General features: G+C 35.7%; 2 protein-coding genes across 2 annotated transcripts in view; one reads left to right on the top strand and one right to left on the bottom strand.

The window, feature by feature from the left end:
• LOC126805111 (annexin Gh1-like) overlaps nucleotides 1-13,537 on the bottom strand; it is a 96,628-nt gene that overhangs the window by 79,614 nt on the left and 3,477 nt on the right. The window lies entirely within an intron of this gene.
• On the top strand, nucleotides 288-3,448 carry LOC126801932 (uncharacterized). Its single transcript, XM_050529434.1, is given in 6 exon segments — nucleotides 288-395; nucleotides 519-589; nucleotides 1,272-1,544; nucleotides 1,705-1,783; nucleotides 2,380-2,488; nucleotides 3,370-3,448. Coding segments are annotated over 4 exon segments (522 nt in total). The 5' UTR covers nucleotides 288-395; nucleotides 519-589; nucleotides 1,272-1,289.

Below are 13,537 nucleotides of genomic sequence, written 5' to 3'. Positions count from 1 at the left end.
AGCACCATAGATTCAAGTGTTTGTGCAATGAAATATAATCAATCTTTGGGGCGCTAAGCTTTACAAAAGCCTTGTCTAAAATTCTGTAGACCTTATGGCTCAAACAATGGAAATGATAGATATCTTTTCCTTATCTAGAATTGGCCTTTTCGGGATTTCTCTTCAGATGGTTATTGTTTCATGTTTCTGTCATGGTACATGGTCCAAGTTCCGATCAATATCATAAGTTGAATGTGGCATTTTAGTTTGTAATATTTTGAGACCTAAATCTAATTGGCATTATTGGCAGAGAAAACCTAACGATCATGGAATTTCTAATGGAGTACCTGCTATCTGTACACGTGTTAAGTTACTGAAGTCGGCTTTTGATGAGGTTGACCAGCATTGCTCTCTAGGTAATGTTTAGATTTCTTGATGTAAAAAGGAAGGTAGATAAGTGCAGCGAATTAGTTCATGGCTGTCCCCCATTAGTTCATGTCCAAGTCTCTGACAGTTATGATGACATTTCACATATTCAGATATATTGCCTATTCTTTTTGAGGAGGCTCAGGTTCCAGCAAAGTTAAAATATCCCTTTCACAGATCACATGTAAGTTTCCACCAAATTGTGCTGGAATTCTTTTCCGAATTTCTATTGTTGGCTTTCATTTATTCTAAACACTTGGCAAAAGAGGATATATCAATGTTTTAATATGTAAGAAAGATTGCTACATTTATTTTACACCTGAATGTGTATATATTAGAGTTGAGTTTATATTCGTGGTTAATTGCAAGTTTAAAGGTTCTATGTGTGTGTGTGTGGGTGTATATATACCTATGGTTATGTCTAATAGTGCACATTAAAAGCTAAATGTTGTGAACAATCCTACATCTAACTTCATCAGGCTTTCAGATCAGTGTACAGCTCTACATTTAAGCCCATCAGGCTTATAGATAACCATTAAGCAAGAGCATAGATCACTTTATATCATTTATTTTCATCTTACACCTCTGCAGAACCGTCTCACTTATCCCACTTTTTCCCATCTTTCATGCAGATAATGTTGTCTAATTCCTTTGTAATTTGATTTTTCTTTTTCTTATTCTGTTGGTTACTTATTGGCATATTAGTTTGCACCTTTTGACATCTAGTTATAGACAATTTTTTGTCATACGTCAAAAGAGATGGGTCTGTTAACATAATGTTTACCTTAACTTGATCAATCTTCAACCAAGATTTTCCTCTGGTGTTTGTATATCACAGCATTTTTAAAGCCTTCCTTTTCATGTAGGCTCCAGATGTATGTAACATGTCAATGCTGCCCAAGGAAGGCAATAGTTCACAATGGGGCTCCCAGTTGGCCTTGTTGAGCTTCCTAAAAGTTTATAATCCATTTAAAAGTCAGATGTGCATGGATGCACAGATGACTTGCCAGAACTTCAATGATTTACAACAAAACATTGGAGATGTTCATCCCCCAATGATCATGGAGATAGATATTGAGAAGGAATATAATCAAGCACCGGACTCCGAAGTCGAAAGTTTGAAAAGTGGTGGTGTACTTGTAAGTTTCAATCAATCATCTTTTGATTACCCTTGATTAACTAAAGATGATTCTAGAGCTTCTGACTTATGTTGGAATAAAGTCCTATCACTTTGCATCATCTTCTATTCTCTGATGTGTGTGCTGATCTGTGTTGGTTATGCATTTATGATACCTCCAGAAGGTGTTGCAGAGACAGACAAGCCCAAAAGTAGGTGGGGAACTCATGCAACTACTATTCGGCCATGGCTCTTCAAAAGGTATGTAAGCTTTCTTTTCAATTATTTTGGTCTGTTGATGTTCTAGAGAATTATTCAGACTTCGTCATTCTTTTGACAAATATGGTGGATAGATTGAGATATTCTACAGGCGGGCAAGCTCTAATACAGGTTTAATGGGTTTTGCTACTTGAACCTGGTGGCTTAAAAGCTAATCATAAAATCCATGCTTATCCACCATCGTTCCACATCTGCTTCTTTGAAGGTTACCTGTCTTAAGTTGGTCATTCTCCATGACAAAAGCACACATAGATCTCTGAAAATGCTTGACATGGAATTAAAGATATAATATAAGCAGCACTGTAATCATTTGAAATCACTTGAGACTATTCTTGCCACCCAGAGTTTAAAGTTTAAACCCTTGTTTCAGGATTCCTGTGAATGATTAATACTGCATATCGTATTATTTTCTCAGTTTATCTAGCACTATTTGGAGGCGTCTATTAATTTATCGATCTAAGAGCTCATAATGCATAAATTTGACTCTTCCTATCTATCATTGACTAATATCATTAAACTTGTCTATACCATCTGTACTTATACAAGAAAGTTGATTTTAATTTGCTTTATTGAAATAGATATTCCAGTGACTGAGAGGACTTATGAAACACCAAATAACCGGTGGAGAAGATGCAAACGCAATGCCTCATTTGATTCAAGAAAAGTTGTTCTCCTATTCTCAGTCCTGTAAGCTCTAATCCAAAAGCCAATTGAAACTCTTATATATTATTATGAATAATTAACTAATGAAGCTGTAGCTGATACTAACAGTGTCATTATTTCTAGCATTTTTCCTAGAACAGTATAAAATCTTGCTATATGCCATGACAACCTCAAACTAATGATTGACTTGATGGACAAACTATAATCATCACAAAGTTCATAACAACAATGGGATAGGGAACAATGACCTTGTCTTGGAGTTATTATAATGTTGATAGTGGATATGTTGATTGTTGCATTTAATACTTGACTTGGTTACATGTTATCTTTTTCTACAGATTTAGCTAGGGTGGCCTCCTTGTGTTAAAAAATTAGTCCATTTTCAAAGGCGGGTGGAAAACATTAGGACATGAATGTAAGGTAGAATTGGGGACTTCAGGAAGCTATAGGGGAAAGGGTAAAAAAAAATCTTGAAAATCATATATATAATTATATGTTACAGAAGCTGCACCTATTGTTGGAATCACTTCGTGAGTTGAATGCTTTATCACAATGTTGGACTAGAAATATAATTGCACCTGCATCAATCTATTTTAAAGGTTTGCATTTGGTCTTACCAACTTGTCATGCTACTTTTAATGATTTTAATTTTGTATGTTATTCCAGTGGTTTTTGTGGTCTGGAATCTAGGTACTCTTCCCATAGATGCTATCAAGTGATTCTAGTCTTGTCATTGTTGTTTGAAAAAATAGAAGCAAACCTGAATTTCATTGGTTTAGGACAAATGTGCTAATGTTTGATGAGTTTGTCACTTTATTGGATAGATATACCTGAGCCAGATTTTGATCATATCTGAATATATTGCAAAATCCCAGTAAATAACATCCTCAATTTCTATTGTGCAGTTCAAGTTTGGGAACGTTGGTGTTGATATATCTAACACTGAGAGTTCGGTAAAGTGGTGATGGTCCGGTTCTTGTATAATTCGCTGCCTTTTGAATTACATAGTTGTTGTGTTGAGTACTTGCTTTATGTATATATTGATAAGTTCGTGTGGCATTGAAGCTTATGTATATGGGTGATGGGATTTGTGTTTGTATGTCTGCCTGTTCTGCAGCAACTGAGAAAGCTGCTTGCTAACTACATCTAGCTAGGAGATGATTTGGTTATAGAGTTTTCTCTTCCCACCTACAAAACTACAGAAAGCAAAACACTGAGATGTTCGGAAGTTCGATTAGATAGGATCAAGAGACTGAACTCTAGTCTTAGATTGTAAAGAGAATCTCACGAGTGGGGAGGGGTGACAATATTAGGGTTTGGAGTGATCCATGGTTGCCCTTGCCTTGTACATTCAGATCCTTTACAATGCCATTGATGGGTGGAGACCAGAGAGGCAGAGACCTACCCAAAGTAGTCTCAGTAACATTATTGTGAGCTTCTGTTTAAAATATTTATGTTTCACAAATTTCAATCAACGATAAGTACGCATCTCCCGTCCAAATCCAAATTAATAACTTAGTTTCTAAAAGAGGTTGTCCAGCTTACAAGGCTACAAGCATGAGATGGATCATGATTCTTCATGGTGAGAATCTTACTTCCTCTTTAGATATTTATTATATTTGTATTGTCTGATTTTTGGTAGTTGGTACGTACACCATATTGATCGACCATTGATTTTTCAAAATTGAATAATCGTAGAGTACAAAATAAGATTAGGTTATATTGCATCTAAATTGATTACACACTTAATTTTATACATGTAGCAAACAAAATTTACTATAACTAGTTGTTTTTATTGCACGAAGTTTAATATAATCATATTCATACATTAGAACCTCGTTAAATTAATACTCGATTAATTAATGACCTCGCTAAAATAATATTTTTTACTTGTTCTGACTCGGGACTAACATGCTATATTAATATTTTGTTAAATTTGTAAAATAATAGAAATTTAAGAATTCATATAGACTCTATTGAATATATAAAGTAATAATGGCATAATTTATATAATAAATTTTTTTACATTTATGAGGATTTCATTGAAAAATTTGGTTAATTTAATTATCATCAAATAAAATAATACAACACATCGGAGAATATAATATTTTGAACAACGATGTCTGTGATAAATCCAACAATGTAGTGCATGAACAAAAAGTAAAACTATTTTCTTTGAAAAAGAAAAAGAAAATATTTATTATATCTTAATAAATTAATAATTTATTAATTAATCGATTAATTAATAAGTGATTAATTAATATAAATTAATATATTATTAATTTTTCGATATATTAGTATCTCGCTAAAATAATAAAATTCCTCAGTACCTATTAATTAATAAGGTTTTATTGTATATTTAGAAATTTTTATCAAGTGAAAATTAATCTATTTTCAATTCATGGCTTCGGTCCTGTTTGTGTGTGATAATGTTCTCCGGTGAACTTGAATATGTGATCTTTTTTTTTTTGGTGGTGCCGCGAGGTAGCTAACCAAGTTGGTAGTAATTCAAGACAAAAGTTATATAAGAAGCAAGATTCTACTCATGTGTTCATGCTCTGTTTCTTTAATTCTCTTAATCACCTTTAAAATGCATCAACCTATGACATCTCTATTCCGTTCTTTTTAGCCGAATTCCAAGTAATTGTTGGGGTCAGTTATTTAATTTCAATATTGTTTCCCGTCTCCACAAGAGTTAAAATGTGTTATTGGGATTCTATAGACACCTATCATCTATGTATTGTTCATATTTGGGTTTGATTTAAGTACTATAAGTTGCCTCTTTACTTACTTTAGTTACAGAAAATTCAACATAATCTTACTATGTGTAAAAACATAGGTGCACGTACATGATGATGCAAAGGCTCACAATCTCAAGGCTTCTACATATTAGAGCTTTTGCTATTAAATAAAATGGTCTCATTAAACATATTGTTTGTATGTTCATTGTAACCTATAAACTGTCTATACAACATAATGGTTGTAGCCCTCCCCAACCAAAAAAGACATGTTAGGTTTTACAAACTTATAACAACTTTTTATTATTATCAAATATAGCCTAAAAATAAATTTATTGTGTTGTTTTATAGTGATTGATTTCAAAAGACTGGAACACCTTGAGTCGTTGAGGCATGGAAAAATGAGAACTCGAGTCCAATGTTGGTTATATCTTTAGCCAGTAAAGATAAAGACCTAGTGGTAAAATGATTGTTGTTCTAAAAAATTTAGGCCTCAAATGTTTCAATCATATGTGACATGTCATATCATATAAACATCATATTCTTAAACAAAATCACGTCATGTCATAAGATTGTAAATATAAGTTAGCAATGAAATTCACATATTTATCTTGTTTAGTCATCCAAGACCCTGATTGAAATTTAAAATAATTATTTTAATGTTTTGTGTTGATGGTAATATATTGATCTTATGTTTTTTATAAATGGTGGAATCACTATTTCAACAAAATATGTGTTTTATGTTTTTTAATTGGGGTTGTTTTGTTTTTCTAGTTCAGTTTGAAAGATATTTGATCATAAAGTTTAATGAATTATTTTACACACAGTTATTGGTTGTCGCAAGAAATAATTATGAGATAATACTTCTTCAAACTAAGATTATAGGATGCAATCAATAGTAGCACCTTAATTTCATTTTTTTTAATCAAAAGTTCAATTAAATTGTATTTCAACAAACAGAACTAAGATAATACGCCTGAAGGCTGAAACAAAAAGCTATCTCTTCTGACTAAACAAACTAACTATCCCTAAGAAACTAGCCAATAACTAGAATTTCTAAATAAAACTAGTTAATAAAGCTAAGATTCACCCACATTTTCATAGTCATGAAGCACAAAAACTGTCATAATACAAATGATGTAAAAGACATGATAAATGTTTCACAGCCACACTATTGTAAAACATATTACATATTTTATATATTCATATTCTTGATCCTCATATGGGACAATAGTGTTATAAAATGAATGTAACTCCAATGGCTTTATTGTTGGGTTACATGTATTTAAAAAGCACACAGTTAACAAAACCATCTACTAGATAAATAATATATTAGAGCTTATTCTAGGCACCAAGAAGCCTGTAAAAGTTAAAGGTTATATTCAATTAATAATTAAGGGTTCAAACTGAGTTCATCCGAGAACTTATTTTCTCTTGATCTACGGATATGTAATATGTCCGCACTTTTTTATGCTATAATTTATTAAGGTAAAGACTTGGGTACCTTGATGTATAGATACCCTAATATGTGGCATCATATTATTGGATTAGTCTATGAAGCAGTGCCTCAGTATTGGGTGTGTGGTACTGTCTGATGTTTCGCAACGACAGAGGAGGCTATGACTAAATTCCAAGCACTGAGTCAGTGCAACATTCGCCTCAAGCCAGTCAAGTTCGTGGAAGAGCATGGTTTCTATAATCTTGTCTTCCCAGATACTCACGTGGATTTCTCCACTTGGGTCCTGAATTTTGGGGCAAATCCTCCCGCTATTGCTGAAATTGCTAGAGCCCAAATCCTTAAAGTCTTCCGTCAAGTAAACAAAGGCATAAGAGAGCAATCCGTGAGTGGCGATTTTGATTTTGGCAACCTCCGAAACTCCATCGGGATTACCAGAGACTGTTCCATTGTGTTCACTGCTGCTCCTAAAGGTTTGGTTTTTGAAAATTCTAAGCGTTGTTTTTATCTCAATTTGATTTGTTTTCATGATTTCTTAGTTTGTTTGTTTATTATGGTTGTAGCCTAGACGAACATCCATCGCAATATCAATAGTTTTATGGACATGGCTTCCGACCTAATTATAGCGATGATGCAAGTTTTCCAGAGAGGACACTAGTTACAACATTTGTCATAGCATCAGTTACGGCACCAGTTACAGCAGGATTCCACAATACTGTGGCGGCTCCATTCATTTGTCAATACTGAATAGTCAAAGTGGTTTGCTGATGGACTGGTTGATTTGGACCTAATGGTTTTTAATCCCCCAACTTCCAGAAATGAAGATGAGACACTGTAGTTGTTCACCAATTTGGGGCGTCTAGTAGATAAGCATAATGAGGTATATATGTCCCACTCGGATCCAAATAAACCACCAATTCAACTGATGAGTGTTTATCAAGAAACACTTCATTTTATTCACATATCATAAACAAATGCCGCTACTAGGAAAGATATTTCGCTAATGGGAGCTAAAAAAAAACCCTTAAATGGATATATTTCTATGACCCTAGGATTGCTTATGTATCAAAAACATCTTCTTACAAAATGGTTGATCAAATAGAGATCAAATAGACATCCAAATCCTATATACATATGCATCACACCCTTTTATCAAGTGTTCAAATATTTTGGACTTTTTTTAAAAGAGGTTTAGAACCCAACCTAACAGAGAGACTCGGTCCCAAGCCTAGAATTATTATTAATAGTAATATTAGAATGCAACAGAGAGGACATAAAACTAAATTTTTTGGACTTAAAAGGTACCACAAAACTGCATCATGCAGATGCATAAGTACCACTTTTTAAAAAAAGTGCAAAAAAGAAAAAACAACATTGTCTTCTACTCCAGCTTAGCTTTATTCTTGATCTTCTTTTTTATCGCCACTAGCATATCGACAAATGCATCATTAAGATTTATAAAAAATTAGGTAAGTGTATGCACATATTAAATATTGCTAAATTAATTAAGATTACTCAAAATGACCAGATAAAAATAAATTTTCATATTTAATATAAAGTATAACATGTTTGTGGTAATCAAACACATGACAGATGAATTTATAATAATATGAGTTGCTTACAATGGTAGTCTAAGATGTTCACCAGGAAATTGGCAATGCAATGTAAAATAGTCAGATGCTCATCTCAGAACCTTATTGCATCTGGGGCAAGCCATGTAATATCATCCTTCTTGGCTCAAGATATTCGTGATGTCACCTTTCATGAAGAAAGATTCATCCTATGTGCACCGTATACATTGAGCCATTTTGAAAATTGTTAATAACAACAATTAATTTGTGTTAGAATGGATTGAAATTTGATAATTATTTGTGACCCAACTTACTCTGTGATCTCCTACAACCTTGGAATTGTTGGAGGAGATCTTTGTAAACTATATTTTTTTGTGAACTCATTTGGCATTTTGTGGTTGGCCACCATGACTTTGATCCCCTCGTGATGTTATTCTATATAAAACAACATATAACTGTCCGTGAGTAAAAACAGGTTGTGGTAGATATAATCCAACTTGAGCTAATGACTAACCCTTACTCTTATTAATAAACTTTTGATTCATGCCTGATCCAGTTAGTAATCTTGTTTCCACAACTATGTTGAATAAATTTGTGATGATCTATCTTGTACCATTATATAGTGACACGACCCGCCTCAAAATATACTCTAATATCGAGGCAGATCGTGCAGGGACCACAGTCAAATAAGATATACCGAAAATTTCGACATAATTTCATCTGAAAGTAGCTAACCCAACCTGCATAAAAAGACACTCCCAATAATTGTAATCCAACCTCAACACATGGAGCCATCATGCTCCCCAAACTTTCAACTCCACAAACACAATTCAAAAAAATATAATTCAAAAGGTATGACGGAGTATGCCACGTTCGTTACCTAATCTCATTGGACCCCAAGAGATCGTAGCTCGTCTTATATTGCAACCGCCCAACCCACTAAGACGACGGGGTCACAACAATCATGCAACATTCTATAAACATTGAACCATGTAAATTTACAGTTAATGCCTAAGCTAATCAATCCAACTAACAGAGATAACCGAAACCATAACTCGAACGAATACCCAACATTCGGCATTTAACCGCATATCTTTACCTGACAACATCCCACGGTTCTAACCCTAATTCCGATAGGAGTAATTAACGTCATACAATCATCTAACAATATGATCAAATAGCAACCATCATTAAATAACCACAATTCTTAAAGCCTCAACATATCTAGCAACGAGAATCTATCCTAGAATATTTGTGGATGCACCCAACCCTCGGTTGGACTGCCTACGTATCCTACAACAGGGATCAAGCCATTCGTAGTTCATTAGTTCACCACAACACGCAAACCTCATTAGTTCACCACCCCACGCGCCACCACTCTCTCACCTCTCCGAATCAACTCGATTCCAACATCAAAATTATAGATCACAAGAAAACAAACTTTTTTCTTGACGGCGTCGAAGCCCAGATCGGCCGGGAAGTGGCCGAAAAACGCCTCAGAAACTCAGACAGTGCACCGGAATCCAAATTGTGATCTAGCTCGATTCGAAGCTCCAAATTGGTCAATTCGAGCCCAGAGGGAAAGGATAAGTTGATATGTAGCAGCCTGAGCTCCGGTGTCGCCGGAATGAGGTCACACAGCGCCGTTGACTTATGCTAGATTATGCGGTCGATGCAACGTCGTGTACGGCGGCCGGCAAGCGTCAATACTTGCATCAATCGACGGAAAATGGGGAGGCGGTTCGAATGGGACCGGTGGCGCCCCGATCGTAACGTTTTCATACGAATTCCAATTTAAACGTGACACGTACCACGAATTTGTATCGACGAGCCCTACAACTTTCGTGAATGAAGTTTTCCCGAAATAATTACGTATCAAAAAGTCAACTTTTAGAATCGTCGCACTTAATACGACTCTCGTTCCAAAAAAAAAGATAAATCTATAATCGCGGTGAATTGTAAAAGATTCGAGATGTATCACATGGACCATATGTTTGATTTAAATTTCTCATAAGCATGACCGACATTCCTATTTTAAGAACCAACTTATGAGAATGTACTCCACTAAAAGTCAAACTATTTAACATCACTGGTGGATATAAAATATTCATACTTTTTGCATTATCACTCGTGGGACAAATAGAATCCGAACTCAGCAAGCTATTGTGGGGTATTAACTCTTTGCCTAAGGTGAAAATGTTCATTTGGAGAGTGTTTTGTATTGTGGGATATTAAACTATTAACTCTTTGCCTAAGGTGAAAATGTTCATTTGGAGAGTGTTTTGTAATGCTGGTCCTAGCATGTATAATCTCTACAAGAGAAAGCTTGCTCCCAACCCCTTGTGTCCCATATGTGGTCAAGAGGCAGAGACTTTTGGTTAAAAGATCTGGTTTAGATTTAGTCTGGTTTGGTACGAGTCTGGAATTACGCATACGGAAACATGCAATTACCACTCTAGATAAATGGTTAAAAGATCTCTACACAAGCATCCCTCCAGCAAGCAATATAAGTAATGTGATGACTCATTGCAGCATTATTTTATGGACAATCTGGAAAGATAGATGTGATTTTGTTTACCAAGGAACTTCAATCTCTCCTGCTTACTGTATTGCCTCTGCTTCTTCTCTGTGTCGGGAGCTTTTGGATGCTAGATCTCTGCCTCGGATCTTTGCTGCCCCTTCTACAATGCCAAATCCTCAGGTGAAGAAATGGTCCAAGCCACAATTGGGAATCCACAAAATCAATTGTGATGCCACTTGGTCTGTATCAACCCATTCTGGTCTTGGAGTCATTATTAGAGATCATGAAGGCAATCTGATCGATGGGGAAGCTTCCACCTCTACGGCGATCTCTGTGGATGTAGCTGAAGCTTTGGCTATTCAAAAGGGACTCGATCTAGCTGATCACTTCAACCTGAACAACATTGTGGTTGAATCAGATTCTTTGACAGTCATCAACGAGCTAAATGGTACTTCAATGAACTGGAGGACTTACCCGATCATCACACAGATCAGAAAAAAGAGCAACAGATTCTCAGATTGCAAATGGAGTTGGGCTCCTCGTGAAGCCAATACCGCTGCACATGTGGCTGCTGCGCTTGCCGTAAGGATAGTGGATCGTTTGAGATGGGCTTCAGTGCCACCACCGTCCCTTGTTTTAGTTTTCAAAAGTGACGGATTACCTTGTCCTCCGATGAATGGGGCTAACGGCGGAGAGATTCATCAGGTGCTTCAGTCTCTCCAGAAGGTATATGCATTGTCGGCTAACATATATAACACTCATGTTCTTCTTCTTCTTCAGATTATAGCATCGTACGTATATGTTTGTTTCATGTTTAAAAGTTGAACCGCTTTGATTGCAGGGAAACTGGAGACAAAGACGTGATGTTTATAGTGTTGTATTGTGGGATCTGCCATACGAACCTTCACATGGCCAAGAATGAATGGGGCTTCCCTAGCTATCCTCTTGTTCCAGGGTATGTATGATCTTCTTTAGTTCTTCCAGGACAGTTCAATTAGTACTATGATATAACTAGTAGAGGTGTTTACAATTTATTGCTTAAATTATGTGATCGACCTCTTCTTTGATCTAAGACAATTCAATCGTAAATGCAGGCATGAGATTGTTGGGGAACTGACGGAAGTAGGCAGCAGCGTACAAAAATTCAAAGTTGGAGACAGAGTCGGTGTTGGATGCATTGTGGGATCTTGCCGGTCTTGTGAGAATTGCACCAGCCACCTAGAAAACTACTGCCCCAAACAAATACTCACTTATGGTGCCAAGTACTACGACGGAACCACCACCTATGGCCGTTACTCCGACATCATGGTGGCCGATGAGCACTTTGTAGTCCGCATCCCTGAAAAGCTACCTCTTGATGGTGCTGCTCCACTCCTATGTGCCGGAATTACAACCTACAGCCCTTTGAGATATTTCGGACTTGACAAGCTCGGCATGCATGTGGGTCTGGTTGGCCTTGGCGGTTTAGGCCATGTAGTTTGCCAAGGCTTTGGGGGTGAAGGTCACAGTAATCAATACATCCCCCCAGAAGGAGGGGGAAGCTATCAAACACCTAGGACCGACTCCTTTTTGGTCAGACCAATTTTTTTTTTCTGTCTAGATATTGAGGCTTAAAAAACTTACGTTTTTTACGCATTTTACTACAAAATAATATTTTTATATTTATTTATATAATTTGTTTAATTTGATGAAAACTATCTAAAACGTTTGGATTATGAATTTCATTATATCTAAATGCATTTAATTAAGGCTTAAGACTCTCAAGAAAACGCCTTGAGGTACGCTTTCACTTTTTAAAACATTGGTGATGACCAAGATCAAATGCAGGTAATTATTCCAACAAGTTAAACCTTTTACGACTTAGCTGAAGTGTCATAAACAATGAACAATTACTTAATGTGTTTCATTGATTCGTTTGTATAGGCTGCCGTTGGAAACATGGATGGGATCATTGACACAGTTTCTGCACAACATCCTCTTCAGCCTTTGATTGCTTTGTTGAAATCTCATGGAAAGTTTGTTATCGTTGGTGCACCAGAGAAGCCACTTGAGCTTCCTGTTTTTCCTTTGCTCATGGGTAGGGCTGTTAATGGGTCGTGTCGGGTTAAGGTGTCTCGCGTGTTATAAAATGTAAACCCAAACTTAGCCCATTTAATAATCATGTCAAAAATTTAAACCCAAATTCAACCTATTTATTAAACGGGTTACCCGTTTCCAACCCGTTTAACTCATTTAATAAATATATTTGTCGTTTTAAATAAGATAACTAACTAAAATAATAATCAAATAAAAAAATTCATTGTATTACCCAAAATTCTAGTTCAAAATGAGAAAAAATTACTAAACCTTTATATACATATAATATTATCATTTTAAATAGCTTGTGTACGCGCATTTTATAAACTTTTATATACATATAATATTACACTTTTAAATAGCTTGTGTGCGTGCATTTTATATAAAATTTAGTTCGACTCTTTTATTAAACGTGTCATGCGGGTTCATTTCGTGTTAGCGGGTTAACCCGTCGTTGACCCATTTATTAAATGGGTCATGGCGGGTTGACCCACCGCTGACCCGCTTTTTAATCGTGCGGGTTCAACCCGCTTTATTTCGTACGAGTTTCGAGTCGTGTTATCGGGTCGTGTCGAAATTGACAGCCCTACTCTCGGGTAAGCATATAACTACTAGTAGTTGGCCTTGCCCGTTATCTTCTACAATATTGTTGAGTTTAAACAGGGTTTAATAATGATCGCCATAACAGGAAGGAAGATGGTAGCTGGTAGT

This window comes from Argentina anserina, chromosome 1 (assembly GCF_933775445.1).
Source record: "Argentina anserina chromosome 1, drPotAnse1.1, whole genome shotgun sequence".
In the NCBI taxonomy this organism is placed as follows: Eukaryota; Viridiplantae; Streptophyta; class Magnoliopsida; order Rosales; family Rosaceae; genus Argentina; species Argentina anserina.
Note: the sequence above shows the minus strand (reverse complement) of the source record. Positions and strands in the feature narration are given on the sequence as shown.